Genomic DNA, 14,713 nt, shown 5'->3' on the forward strand with positions numbered 1-14,713 from the left:
TAAGTTGTGTAAGTACTTTAAACAGTTTAGGAGAAACAGATTTCATGTGATTAAGATGCTGTTGACATTTTATGGATGCTTCAAAAGGAAAAGAAATATATATGGGAGCTCCTTACAGCATAAGTAGATAGCAGATGTTAGGCTCCTAAAAATGCCTGTTTTTTTTTTTACTTCTCTCAGGTGTGGCCAGGTTGTATCTTCAAATCTTCCTGCTGAATGACAGAAAGCCTTATTTGTGAAAGTTAAAGATTCTTAACATCAGGAGCTAGGATTTTCAGAAAGCCAAAAATTACATTACAGTGCGCCACACTATCCACAAGACAGTTATGGGAATCGGTGATGCTACTTTCATGCTTATTTGCAGTGATTCATAGTCAATTTACTAGTCAAAGAATTTGCTGCTTATCATCTTAAGAGGGCAGCCTAGAGCCTGGGAACAGAGCTGAGTTTTACTCACACTGCTACGTTATTAATAAATTCTCCAGTTTGAACTTGCCTAAAAAGATGAGACAAACAGCAGTAAAAGGTACAGCTTGCAGTCACTCATCAGTGACAATGAGGCAGAGTCGTGGTGGCTTAGAGATGTGCCGCACTAGGTGGTATAATTGTTCTGCTCTTATGGAGTGGTCTGTCCTTTTTTTCTAAGGGTAGGAAAAGGATTTTAAAAGCATTAAAGTGTTCTCATGACTTAAGTCCTATTCATCTCACAAGAATCACATTTGAAAGTTTAGCCTTGTGTCTTTATTTTCAGCAGAGTTTGAATACAGTGAGCCCAGGAAGTGTTAAAGATCTGCAAAGAAATCATCAGGAGACAAGTACCTTTCATTCTGGGGCCAGCAACATCAATATTCAGCATTTTACCCAAATACTTTACAAGATGAAAAGGGCAGAAACATTAGTTTTGACATTAGAGGCAATGCAGATATCAGAAATGACGTAGAGTCTCTTCTGGCATGGCATTAGAATTCTGACATACCTCTAAAGCCATTAGAATTGCAGGAGCAAAATCCTCCCCGAGTGAAATTTTGAGTAGGTTAAACCAGGACAATGCAATTGCTAGTGTTTGAGAGTAAAGCTTAGCTTTCCAGTACTTGGGGGCACATCTTAAAAACCAAAAAGAGTATGATGAAGACTCAAGGAAGGAGGAGCTGTCGCTATTCTCATTTACCAAGGAATATCTTAGGAGCCATTTCTCAAGTTGGACACCTAGCCATTGGTCAACACTTTGCAAACATTCAGGTAGTTGTAAATGAAGACAGGATGTTGCCGAAACCTGTTTCCCAGAATTCGTGCAGTAATACATTTCATGAAAGATTATTCCCTTCTGCCTGATTTTTTCTGAGAAAAGAGGAAAGGGCTACTCCATTTTCAGAGCAGGAACAGAATGATGATGGCTCAGATTGCAGGTTCCTTTCCCAGATTTGCTCTCATTTTGCAATTTGATTTAAATACTAAGACTGAAGCAAAACTGAAATGAAGCATCTGCCACTATTGTTCGTGCATACTGGTGATCATTTAACAGCCCATGGTGTAAACTGACAAATTAACAGCTGTACAGCAGCCAGTCGGATGTAGGCTTGAATTTAGGAACAATGTTTGTGAAACTGTAGCCTGCGGTATTATTCTGTATGGTAGCATTTGGGGTGAAAATTGATCCCTGTCACCCATTTGTTTCAGTCTGTCATGTAATTATACATTCTACTGTGACTCTAGATTAAACCAATACCTTCGGTCTCAGCTACATACTACCAACAGTCATAATGGGAATAAGAGTTGCTGAATCACTCTTACATGGCTCCCTGTTGAGTGAGATGCAAGCATTAATTAAATCACAAGCATAAAATACAAAAACAAGTGATTTTGAAAATAAATGATTCTCCGATGCAAGAATGCAAACATCTCTTTTTTTCCCAGAACCAGAGAGAGATCTTGGCTCCAGGTTCTCTGAAATGCTTGCCCAAGCCCAGTGATGGAAAGTCACTATCTGAATCCTACATTGCCATTGCTTCCACAATCCTTTGCCTGGAATACATGCAAGCAAGCTTCCATCTACTTCATGCCTTAATCTGTCCCTCATAATTTCTTCCTTTCTGCTGTTTAGCACTTGTGTGGTGTAAGAAAAAAAGGTGCTCCTTTGTCTCTACTAAAGCTGTAATTCTCTTGAGTATTTCACTGCTTTCTGCATTTCTTTGTGCCACATTGTCAAACATCCCCTCGGTTTTCTCAGCAACCGCAAAACAGCAGATGATAAATACTAACCTTTGAAAATACTTGGCAATTAATTATAGTGGCTGTTCTGAGTAACTAAGATACTGGCAGAACAGTGCACAGAAGCTTCTGTTGCTGTTTGCTGGCTTTTTTTTTTTTTTCTTCAGTGATTTCCTCAGGCCTCCTCGCTCTCCTGGTGTTGGTAAGGAGGAGCCTGCCTACCCATCCACTGGCTGGTAAATCTAAATTGCAAGTAAGGAGGGCACGGATTCTTCCAAACTAACATCAGCAGCAGTCTTTTTAGAAGCAACCAACCCAGGGCAGCTTGTCAACATAATCAACTGATGGAGATACTTTCAGGATTTTATATAAACAGCCGAGGGGGGTGAACGTGCTCTGTGTTAAGTGAGAGTAAAGAGACATTGCCATAAACAGCATCTCCATCCAGATTTGGTCAACAGGGAAAATTTGTTAAGGAAGGCTTAAACTGATAGGCTCATGAGGCACCAGGCTGGTCCCTTGCTTTAAGGAAATGTTTAAGGATACGCTATCTTCCTGATGTGATTAAGCTAATAAAGATAGTAAAACCAATCATCCTTTAAATAGATGCATCGCTATCAAAATCCTCATATCCTCACTCGCCTTTATCTTTTTTTTTTTTCCCTCCTGTGAAGGCTGCTATTATAGGAAGTACACAAGAACACAATAGCTGGAAATGGTTTCTTTAGGGAAGATTAATCTTACTCTCCTTTACATTGTAGTGCTCCAGCTCTCTGTCTAGTACAAGTTCACTTATAATTCCCCTTGAGCTCTAGCAGAATAATTTGATGCAAACCCCTTTTTGGGGGGTTGAAACCAAGGGAAATAAATTAGACTTTTTTTTTTTTTTACTAGTTCCCTTTAGCACTACATCATTTTTGAAGTTCAGGTTCAGTTGCCCAACTAACCAGGTTTGACAAGAAGCCTCTCCTTTAGGAGCTGTATAATTAGAGACAAGCAGAGTGTCTGCGGTAGCCTGATGTATTTATTACTTGCAGCAAAATGACCATCAGGAATGTCTCCTGGTGGTTATGCTCTGGAGATGACTGCTTCCACAGGCCTCTTCTCCTAGTTTATTCACCTCCATTCAACTAGCACAAGCCCTGGAGCAGCTGGCCATTAATAACACAGCAATTGATACCAATCAGTGTTAAAATATGCCCCTTTATTGATTCCAGTTGCAGCAGACTTCACAATCCACATAGCATTTCAGCATAGTTTCAAACAGTGACAGTCAGAGTAGGGTATACAGACAAGTATAATTAATAGAGCTGGCTTGTTTGTCAGAGAAGACTTAACCCTGTGCAGTCACACAGGGTGAGAAAGTTATCAAGTGCTAGCCCTGGCTTGGGTGTACATGAATTGTGGAAGAAAAAGGGAAGTTATCTACATAAACATACTTGTTCTGAGGTACACTTGCTCATATCCCATCACCTCATATCACCCCCCAACTAGGGAAGGAAGGGAATTGGTGCCACCTGCAGAAGGCAGCATACCAGCTTGAACTGTACTACCACTTTTCAAAGCAGGCTTTATGGCCAACCCTGCCCAAGTCCTTTAGGATACAAGCACCCATCAGGTACTTGCCCATCTTGGTTCCTTGCAGGATCAAGGCAGCAGGCTCATCACTCCGCAGCAGAGAAACCCTGGGTCTGCTCAGTGGTTGCTGCATCACATTTCAGGTGCTCTTTCAGCAGGTCTCTGCAGCAGGCTGGTTCTCCCCCATTGCTAGCTTTAATCATCTCCTTATCCTGCAGAGCAGTTGGAGTTTCTGCCAGACAGCATGGGATCTCTTTTGATGTTTGCCCGTCATCACCAACCTCAGCCATTTCTCCAGCTTGCTCTGACTCAGAAGCATTTTCTTCCACATACTCAGTAATAACAACCTCTGCATCTTGTTCCAGCTGGAGATCAGGTGGGGCTTTAGCAGCACAGCATGCTTTTTCTTCCACTGTCTGCTTTTCTGCAGATCTCTGCATATTTGTGATGACCCCTGTTGTCTCTGTGGTCTTCAGAGGCATCTCTGTCTCCCCCACATTACACAGCACAGCTGGGGACTCTACTGCCCTCTCCACAGGCACCTCCTCATGCATCTGTTCCTCAGAAGTTTCCTCTGAAACACAAGTAACTGTGGCATCTTCTACTGCATGATGCGGCTGCTCAGACTCCACTAGGGCAGGCTGATCTTCACTGGGTCCATCTTGGACTTCTGCACACACGTGGACATCAGCCTTTACTGTAGTCTGTGTAGGAGATCTTGCTTTATGATCCTCACAGCTGAGTTGCTCACTGGGTTTACGGCCACCAGTAGGCTGCTCCACAGCTTGAGCTTCACTGACCTCTTGTAGACTTCTCCTGGCAGACTGGGCTTCTTGTTTTGTCTTTTCAGCAGGCTCCTGATGTTGTGTCGCCTCTGTGCTAGGTTTGGCTTCAAGGTCCTGTGGCACCTCACCATCTTGTGCATCTCTAGCAGAGACAGAGAGTGGGCCCTCAGTGTGCTGTGCATGCAGAGATGCAGCTGGATCTCCTGTGTCCCTTTGAGTTTGGGCAGCAGATTCACCTTCAGGAATATCTGATTCTGAAAGAGAAGGTTCAGGGCTTTCTGGGGTCTTTCTTATACGTGCCAAATGAAAATGGTTCTCTCCAGTCCATGTTGAAGCATCGTGGGACATATGTGCAGTTTCTGATGTCTTCTTTCCTTTGGCCTTACGAAAAACAACTTTCCTGGGAAACACACAGAGCCTCTTGTTCTTGCCAAAGATACCGCCCATTGCCACAGCTGACAGGAGCAACCCAATTAACAGCTGCCTTCTGGAGGTGATGCCACCCAGCTACAAGCTGCACACTGCCTGAAGATGAGCAGGAAACTGTCCCAAAGCAGCAGCTTCACACCTGAAAGACATGGACACCTATTAGCTCACATCCATTCGCAGACATTAGTTGCCACGTTAGCACATAATATTAGCTGGAGAGCATTGTCAGAGGCTACAGGAGCAAGCTAAATACAGGTGGAGTTGCACATGAGTGGGAGGAACAAGACACAGATGATCCTTAAAGAAATAACAGTCTGAGGAGGAAGGTTTGATTACTTCCTAGTAATCAAACCAGGCCACTAAAAAAAAAAAACAAAAAAAAAAAACCACTGAAAAGACAATTGCAGTTCCATCTAAGCTTCCAGGAGCCAAGCAGCCATGCAGGCACTGCTGTTACCTTTCAGCAGGATGGCTGCAGTGTCAATAACATTGTTATACTACAGACTTGTATAGCAGAGCTGCTGAGTTTGTTAGACTGGAGTCAGACCAGTCAAGGAGGATACAGGTGAGGCAAACAAACAAGAAAAGCTACACGTGAATTTGAAGCCCACAAGACACAGCATGGCTTACTCCTTAATAAGGCCATTAAAAGAAGATTAACCACCTGCAAGAAGCACAAAGCAAACCAAGAAGTAAAAGAAAACCTCCAGCACAAGAGTAAACCTAGAAAGTGGAGTAGCAAGGCCTGCCATCACACAAGTTAAAACCAAAAATACCTACTTGTACTCAGAGACCCCCACACTGTAAGAACTTGCATAAAAGCAAAGAAAAACACATTTAAAAAAAAAAAAAAAAAAAAAACACTAGGTGATAGACTCACAGATAGCACAAAAAGCACATCATAAAATCCCCATTCTTACCAACACAACTCCACAACCTTCCCACTAAACACCCATCACCTACAACACAAGGCCATCAGTCTGGCCTTAAATAGGAGGAGGTGGTCACACTCAATCTCTTCCCCCTTTGGCTCTCAATGTTAGTTCCAGCAGGTTCTTGACCCCTTAATTTTTTTTTTTTCTTACTGTTTTTCCCAGCCATTTCATAGCCATTGGAAGCAGCATATGGCTGTCCTTCCTAAAGGCAGCGGATTCATTATTTGGATGATTGTTGTTATTTGGTAATTGGCATTGACTATTAAAACAAAAACTGAAGATGAAAACAGTGCAGTCATGAACAATGAACAGTGACCACTGCTTATCACATGCAATGTGTAGTACCAGAGTAACAGGCATGCTAAAGGCAGTCAGTGCTTCAATTTACAAATGATATTAGTGAACCCCTGGTCTCTGGTATTATTTTATACTGGGCACTTAGGGGTGAAAAATTATCCCCCTTACCACTTTTCTGCTGTCTTCAACTGATTGAGTCGTGCAATTAGCTATTTCATGGTGGCTACAGTTTATTTTAATGTTTCCAGCCACAGCTGATAACCCTCTGTTGGCGTTAACATTACCGTATCACTCCAGTTGTGTTTACTGACTGGGAGCTGCAATGCTAAATAGGTCACCTGGGCGAAATGCAGAAGCAAATATCCAGTAAAAGCAAACTAATCCCAGAGACGTGAGCATAAAGACAGATTCTAAATATACACTGCCAACAGCAGTGCACCTGAGCAGGATCAAAAAGACCAAAATAACTGGATTCCAGAATATTTTATTTATTGTTAAATGAACCTACATCTTTTGATGGCAGATCTGGTTCAGCATCCTATACTTTGCCTAGCTACTCTGATTCCCTGGATTCAGAAATGCAGAAAGAGCTTTTGTTGATGTAATTCTGTGCATGCAGCCTGTTCTGAGACCGTAACAGGACAATGTCCATGTCTTGCCTTTTAAATGCGGTCCAACTATTTATACTATGCTTTGCGCAGTATAAAGCAGGCCTCCACGTCTCAGTGGCTTCCCCGATCACATTTGCATTGGCTGTAAGAATTTCACGTAACATCTGTTTTTCTTTAACAACAGCTTTCCAAAAGCCATTTACATATTTTCTATTGGGCTTCCATAGAACTGAAATACATAGGCAGTTTAGGGTTTCTTTGACTACTGGAACCTTCTGCCCATTAATACGTGAACTTAATCCACGATTTCCATTTGTGAGATACACAGATAAAAATATCTGTGTCTCTACAGACTGACACAGGTTGGTGCCTGTAAAACTGGGGTCACTCCAGGGCTGCAAGTCTATGCAACACACATAGATGCTTTGCAAAACAAGGTGATTGCAAGGAAATGATGCGTCCACAGCTCCCCCTTGGTTTGAAAATGCTATAAGAACTTTTGAGTTAATTTGTTGATGTTAAGTGAGAAGAAAAATGGCTCCTGGCTCCAGCTGTTGTGGATAGATGTTGTTGTCAGTGCTGTGTACAATGGGAGGATGCTTAGTTATCAGCTTGTTACTGGGTGGTGGGAATCCTTCTGAGATTCAAAGTATAATTTTTTTTCCTTACAATTGTATTGTTGTGGAAAACAGAGACATTCCAAAAACAAAGTCCAACTTACAACCAATTGAAATAATCTAGGAAATCTGATGAACGCAAGACACTGTGGAAGATGGCAATGTGACACATGGGAGAAGGAAAGAAGTTCTGTCAGAACAATCACATCTCTCTTGGCTAGATTTAGTATTTGTCTCCAAAGCCTTTTCTGCTCTCTGCTACTTTGATGCATTTAAAAGGGTGGTTCTACAAAAGCATACATCTGATTCTCTGACAACTATAAAAAAAGCATAGACCTAAGGAAGAGCTTGGCTCAGATAGCAGCTCAGAATTGGGTTGCGTGATTGAACGCTGTAGAACAGGACTGTTACAAAGCCTTTTAGATGGCATCATCACTTGCAAAGAGTGCTGCAGTCAGTTCAGAGCACTGGGTTTTGTGGTGGGGTTTTTGATTGCAGAGAGCTCAAGCTGCTCCCTCTTACTAGAGCTGTCTCTTCCTTCCTATGCTCATGGCAGGGCCTCTCAGTACATTAACTATGGCATCTAGATACATCGGACGGTCTGCCCAGGGGCATCTCTCATTCGTCATTCAGCTGACATTACAAGACAATGACAGGCTATGTTTGAAAATTTTTCTCTTCAGAGAGTGAGAAGGGCTTTCAGACACCGAGCTGCACAGCACAGTTTGGATACCAATGCTTAGCTTTTGCAGATGGCTCATAAGTTTGTAAAATTTCTGCCTTTCCCTTGTTTCCAGGCTAAGGAACCGCATGCTGAAACCTTCAAATGGTTAGGATACATTTCCTGTAGCACAGTTACTTATTATAACCCTGCTTAACAGAATTAACTTATCAAGCCATAGGCAGGCATAAACATGATTGAGTTTAATTTCTCTTGGGATTACTTAAGCCTCTCTCCTGCCTGAAGTGAAGCTTTATGTTACCAAGATGAGTTTGGGGGAAAAAATAGCAGTTAAGGCACCCAGCTCCCTGCTAAGCAGCCCTTAGAAACAAGCTTTAGCAGGGAAGACTGCATGACTTCTGGCAGAACAAATCAAGTAAGACAAGTAACTTAAAGAAGTTGAGCTTTCAGTATGCTTTGCAGAAGTGTTTATTTAATGGCTTCCTACTTTTAGGTCCAAGAAGCCCATTGTACAGCATCAGGATAGGAACTGTACAACTAAGCTGTGAGAGTGGTTTACCAGCTTGGGCCAGCCTTGTAAGTACCAGGAAAATATTACCGGTATCTATTTCTTTGCAGCATATGGACTCACAGGTGAGAGAAGCTGGCAAGTCTGAAACATGGGATGCATTGTCAGCCTAAGTGCAGTTGGAAGAAAGGAGGTCAAAGTGTTTAAGAAAGCCTTTTCCTCTCCCAAAATAGTTCCCTCAGAGTACTGAGTTATCCCCAACATCCACTGTAACTTGAAACGGTTAGCTCTGAACTCCTCAGCTTTCAGCTACATGCAGGCAAAACAGATGAAGTTTGTTTTGACATGAATTTGCCTTTGAGATTATTTTTCTCAGCATCATTTCTAAGTTCTGATGCATGTTATAAAATCTAGAGATTTCAGCATGCCTTCATACCCCCCTCTCACATAGGCAGCTGGGCATTTTACTCCATATGGTCACTGAGTTTGTTAGAACTTTTTAAGAGCATTACCATTTATCCCTCAAAGCATATAGAGAAGAATGCAGAGTAGTCAGTCATATTCTTCACCTCAACAATTAAGACACATTCAGCATGTTTTCACCATGATCTTAAAACATTTTATTGATACAATACAGTTATGAACATTAAAAGTCAGTATATTTAAGTTACAATACACTGACTTATGCATTCTGATCAAGACTACATTTTTCTGCATAAAGAATGTCACATGAACATTTCCATTACCACAAGAAGTACAAACAAACCAGAAATAGCATTTCATTGACTTCTTGTGAAAATATTTGTTCAATATTGACAATATGGCAGTGACAATCAATTGTGAGCTACTTCCTTGGATACTTCCCTTACAAAGACTTGATTATTTAGAGGTAGCAAGGGAAGTGGCTGTGAGCCTCACAGGAAACACTTGACTGGGCTAGATTAGAAAAGAATTTGTCTGTTCTGTTGCTGACTCTTCATAAGACTGAGGTGAAACCTCATATCACGATACCTCACTGGGGGAAACACAGTGCCTGGCATTACTTCAGTGAAACCACAGTTTAAATGAATTACTTCTCCCAGTAAGGTGTGAGAGCAGAATCAACTGAAGAATCAACTACTGGAAAAAGAAAGGAACAGAACTATGACAGAACTATAATTCAGGAGAATATCTGGAAAGGTCTATTGCATATATAATCTGTTCAGAAAAATCACTCTGAAGTCCAGGACACAAAGCACAAAAACCCAGGTTCAACAGCTTGAGTTAATTTCTTCTTTTGGCTGAAGTTCTTAAAGCCAGGTACATCATTTTTGCCATTGGATACCAATTCATTTAATCCCCAGGTCTCAAGCTTCAGCATCTTCAGCCTCAATCTCTCCTCCACTCCCAAACACTTCAGAATGCAGGGGTGCCACATTCAGAAACTCAGCTTCTTCCTTTACAGGCATCTGAGTGCAAGCCAGTGGTTCCTCTGGAAGCTGAGTTGTTGGTTGTATGATCATCTCCTGTGGCTCTGCCTCACCTGCTAGAGTTTCTGGATCCCATTCCCTGATCTTCTCACTTTCCACCAGATCACATATTTGATCTTTGTCACTTGACTGGCAGAGGACTTCACTCAGTTCATCAGACTCTGCAGAACTCAGGCTCTGCATCTCCTGTGCAGTTAGCACAACTGACTGGGTGTCTTCCTGCAAGAGGTCAAGCAGCTGGTTCGCTGACTCTGGATATTCCCCTCTTGGATACAGAGCCTCCCAAAGCATCGCAGAAGTAGAGTGCATCTCAGCCATACCACTTACTATGTCTTCTGGAGGATCTTCTGTCTTCTTGGGCTCCTGTGTAACCTGGACACTCAGTAGAGGTTCTGTCTCTACAGGACACATGATCTTGTCACTCTCAGTGGATTGAGGGCTTCCTTCAGCAAGACTAGTCTTGTCCATCTCCTCCGTGTGCTCAGCAGGAGGGCAGGGCTCAGCCTCCTTTGCCATCTCCTGCACAGCATCCAGTGGCAAGTTCCTTCCTACAGGACTCTCAGTAGTCTCTGTGGGAGACTTGATCTCGCAGTCTTGGCCAGCTGCCGTTTCCCCTGTGATTTCCATGAGGTTGAAAATGTTTGTTTCCTGCAGAGTTCCTCCAGCATATGAGCCATCCTCACTGCCAGCCCCAGCCTGTTCATCAGGCTGTCCTATAAACTCAACAAGCTTCACATCCTGAGGTGCATGCATAACCAGCTGGGCCTCAGAAGCATGGGAAACAGGTTTTATTTTCTCTTCTGTGTTGCATGGTTTCTCTCTTTCTTGCTGGCTCTGTAATTGGGTTAAGACTGCAACCTCCCCTTCGGTCTTCCTATCCACAGATGCCACCAAGAAATCCACAGAGCCCCAGGCTGCCTCACATTCCTCAGTCGCTCCTGTGGGATCTGCAGGAGTACAGGTCTCTGTTCTCTGCTCCACAGCATCAGCAGACAGCTGTTGGTCCCAGCATGGTGACTGCACCTCTTCAGGGCCTTGTTCAGCGGCTTTCAGGGCTGGTGTGGAAGGCTGCTTCTCGATACATACTGATGGGTCCCTTGAGGTCTGCAAAATCGGCTTGGTCTCACTGGTCTCTTCGTTTACTTCCTCTTCCTTCTTACATCTCCCACAAGTCCCACAGCAGATCTGCATGCTGAAATTGCTCCCCATGTTGTCACTTGACAGAACCTGCAAGAAACAAGGACTATTTATCTTAACTGTTTCACAACAGTGCTTTGTACACCAAAGGCTTGTTGGCTTAGCTCCTGCACTTGTACACATGCAGCAGAGAGACTGTAAGGCCCCACATGACAGGGCAGACCTCCCTTTACACCAGAAGCTGAACAGTTTCTGTACACCAGAGGACATCTTCCTAGCACACTTCGGGTAAGTATCATTACAAGAGAAGTGACAAGTGTACCACTGAACAATCATAATGAACTTATTGGTAAGAAATCTGCAGTACTAATGCAGCTCAAGTGCATCATCTCTCTGCTCTTAATCAAGGATTCCCATCAGCCAGCCAGGCACATTTATTAATTGCAAGGTGGCAGTCAACACTAAGTAACACCTGGTGTTAATCCCACTGAGTAACACAGTTCAGATGCAGTTTGTTTGCAGCAGGAACTCTTTCAGCTTGAAGAAGGAAACTGAGCTTGGACTTTCAGCTAGAGTACCAGTAAAGGGAAGATAACTAACCAAGGAAATAGTCTTTGTTGAGTTTGAAAGACTAACTTTGCGTAGTTAATCTCGCCAAAGGATTTTTTTTTTTTTCCAGGTTGAAGCCACATGGGCTTGTTTTCTTTCCATGGCCATTGCAGAGGAAGTGTCAGACTGGGGGCTAACCAAGACAGCACAGCCACGCTGTAAGCCATTAGCATCTAGCACCAAGACCAATGTATTTCAGAGCACTATGTTTTGCAGCTTCTTTAAGCAGGCATCCACCCTTTCCACCAGAAGCACGGTATCATATTTACAAGATACATTAGAAAAATAAGAAACTGCAGAACATTAAGTTGAGCAAAGTACCCTCAAGCACTAAAAGGCTTCTGAAACACAAGCATATTTTTTGGCTTCCCACTGAAGCCAGCCACGTTTTTCTTAAAAATCTAATATTCCCAATAGTCACATGGTTTCTTCTAGGTTTCTGTATTTATACTTGTTTAAAAATAAAGAAAAAAAATCAGACCAGATAGTCTTTTCAATGCAGAAGTATAAACTCTAATTAGAAATTAAAGTAGTGAATATATTAGGAGCCTTAGCTTTCAATAATGCTTTAAGCCTTTGAAAATAAACAAACAAACAAACGACCTGCATACAACAATTTTAGGACCCGTAGTTATCTACAAGCCACACAGGGTGATCTCAGTCTCTTCCAATTTCCTTGTTTCCCCAGTACACTTCTTCCAACAGCAGACACCATAATTAGCTTCTGTAAATCTATAGAGTTGGAAAAACTTACCAGCCTATAACAAATAAAAGCAACAGAAACCTCCCAGTTGTCCTTTAGACCTCAAGCTCAACTTATATAGTACTGAGGGGCCCCACAAAACCACTTCCCCCTGCTCCTTGGGCAGCGATTCCCTGAATATTTAGTTCCTTTCCATTCTCATTCCCTTCTGGGAACAGCTGTTACGGCTACCTCCTTTATTTTACAGCTGAAGGTGTTTTATTGGCAATTCTGTGGTTTTTATCAGAGGGTAAAGTAAAAATAAAATGCAGCTTCTGTTTATTGCAAATGAGCGATCACTGGCAGTGTGCTGTAACAACACTCTGTCGTAAAGCAGGAGAGGAAGAGGCAGACTTGAGTGGTTTTCCAAGAGCAGACTGTCAGGCAGCTTGGGCTTTGCCTCAGCTCCATCTGCCCTGCCTTCTTTGGAGAGGGTGAGTTAGCAGGCTTGCTGGCTTTGCTGCAGGGGAAATGGGGTTGGGCATCCTTTAGGCTGGTCTTCTCACTTGCATTGGTAGTAGGCTCAGAAGTATCAGTATAAAGGTGATGTCTGTACAAAATGGAAGGGCCAGCTCTTTTGAATAACAGAAACAGACACAAGAGTGGTGGGAGTCCTCATTATACTCAAGACCCAGCACGTGATGTGGGAGGAATATATATATATTTTTTTTCCTGGTAGTTTTCCTAAAGAGGTCTGTGTGTTTTGTGACTCCACTGGTTGTGAGTGCAGACACATGTAAGACATTTGAGGGCTTCTCTTCACCTCAGTGCTCAGAAAGCTTGAAATTAGGGGTGTTAGAATCATAAAATCATAGAATATACTGAGTTAGAAGGGACCCAAAAGGATCATTGAGTCCAACTTCTTAGTCTGTGCACAACCACACAAGAATCAGGCCATGTGTCTGAGAGCATTGTCTAAATGCTTCTTGAACCCCAGCAGCTCGATGCCATGACCACTGCCCTTGGGGAGCCCATTTCAGTACCCAGCCATGCTCTTGGTGAAGAACCTTTTCCTGATATCCAGTCTGAACCTCCCGTCACAGCTCCATGCATTATAACTGCATTTTCAAAGTCAGCTTGGAAGCTTCCCTAAGACAAAACAAAAACCTGGAAGCAAAACCAAAAAAGAAAACCACAAAAAGATCAAATCTGCGTCTTTAGTATTAGTCACATCCTTGGAGAACCTAGCTGAATAGCATATCTTCAGTAAGTGGGCAGAGGGCACTCCTGAGGCTTGCGTATTACTCTTCCTAACATACTTCCATGTTTTTTTAGTTCATTTGTGTGGTGAATAATATAAACACCCCAAGAGTGAACCTGATCGGTCTCTGAAAAGTACAGAGTTGCTTTTTTCTTCTTCCCCCTTGTTTCTCAGAACAGCCTCTCTTTTCTGGGTTTACCCGACTGTCATTCAAACTATTATAGATTTCCTTAGCACGGGCAGAAATTCTGCCTCCTCTCATAACATATTTTTTTCTACCTCCATAGGGAGACACAGATGTCATTTCTGAAGGAGCAGGCATTACTCGGGTCACAGTCAGCCCCAGGCATGGAATATTACTGTTACTGCTTTGATAATTTAAGTGAAGTCAGTATGTTGATGTATTTATGCTACACATCCCGCAAACACCGAATAGCAACTAAAATAATGGAAATAAAAGGTGGCTTTCTATTTATGGCTCATCGTCAACCTCAAGAGAACTGGTGCATATTAATTAAGTAGAGAAAGAAGCTAAGATTTTTCAGAAGTTTGACAATTTCTAATTATTTTAGTTTTTACTGTCTCTAAGGGAACCCTTAGTCTGCTTTCAATAATTTTCTCGTGACCTTTACCACCTATAAGCATGACAGTAGGTGTTTGGCCTAGTCTCTTAGCACAACCTGCTTCATCAGGCCCAGTCCGAAAAAATACTGTCGTAACTGTGCAAACAAGCTACAAAATCTGAGATAAAAGCCTGTTCTCCTTAGTTGCCTTTAGAGGGGTAAGTCACCTTGCAAAAACATCACCAATTGCAGCACATGCCTGGTGATGACAGCTTACATCTTGCCCCACCTGACACAAGCTGTGCTATTGGCTGAGTGTTTGATGTGTAGTTTGCTTATCTA

At 42.5% G+C, this 14,713-nt stretch overlaps 3 protein-coding genes across 4 annotated transcripts in view; 1 reads left to right on the forward strand and 2 right to left on the reverse strand.

Moving 5' to 3' along the window:
* Positions 1 to 14,713, forward strand: part of LOC311422437 (uncharacterized protein) — a 128,365-nt gene that overhangs the window by 33,905 nt on the left and 79,747 nt on the right. Inside the window, exon 6 of the mRNA XM_084495507.1 lies at positions 14,096 to 14,154. The gene's annotated coding sequence lies outside the window, so the exon portion shown is untranslated. The remainder of the gene's footprint in view (positions 1 to 14,095; positions 14,155 to 14,713) is intronic.
* LOC311422531 (uncharacterized protein) lies at positions 3,392 to 5,985 on the reverse strand. Its single transcript, XM_084495688.1, has 2 exons — positions 5,921 to 5,985; positions 3,392 to 5,139 (listed from the first exon to the last, which is right to left on the reverse strand). The coding sequence occupies exon 2, from the start codon at positions 5,016 to 5,018 to the stop codon at positions 3,873 to 3,875; it is 1,146 nt and encodes a 381-aa protein (XP_084351814.1). The 5' UTR covers positions 5,019 to 5,139; positions 5,921 to 5,985; the 3' UTR covers positions 3,392 to 3,872.
* LOC311422683 (uncharacterized protein) lies at positions 9,247 to 12,754 on the reverse strand. Of its 2 annotated transcripts, none has more exons than XM_084495979.1 (2): positions 12,620 to 12,754; positions 9,247 to 11,346 (listed from the first exon to the last, which is right to left on the reverse strand). In XM_084495979.1, exon 2 carries the CDS (start codon positions 11,326 to 11,328, stop codon positions 9,997 to 9,999), a length of 1,332 nt encoding a protein of 443 aa, XP_084352105.1. In that variant the 5' UTR covers positions 11,329 to 11,346; positions 12,620 to 12,754; the 3' UTR covers positions 9,247 to 9,996. The 2 variants fall into 2 exon arrangements, with proteins under 2 accessions (XP_084352105.1, XP_084352104.1); XM_084495978.1 differs by lacking the exon at positions 12,620 to 12,754 and adding an exon at positions 12,469 to 12,490.

The sequence above is a fragment of the Aythya ferina genome (assembly GCF_964211825.1).
Source record: "Aythya ferina genome assembly, chromosome: 22".
NCBI classification, from domain to species: domain Eukaryota; kingdom Metazoa; phylum Chordata; class Aves; order Anseriformes; family Anatidae; genus Aythya; species Aythya ferina.

What these genes read in the sequence shown, in the direction of transcription:
- LOC311422531 (XM_084495688.1), bottom strand. Translation starts at nt 5,018, where the DNA reads ATGGGCGGTATCTTTGGCAAGAACAAGAGGCTCTGTGTGTTTCCCAGG.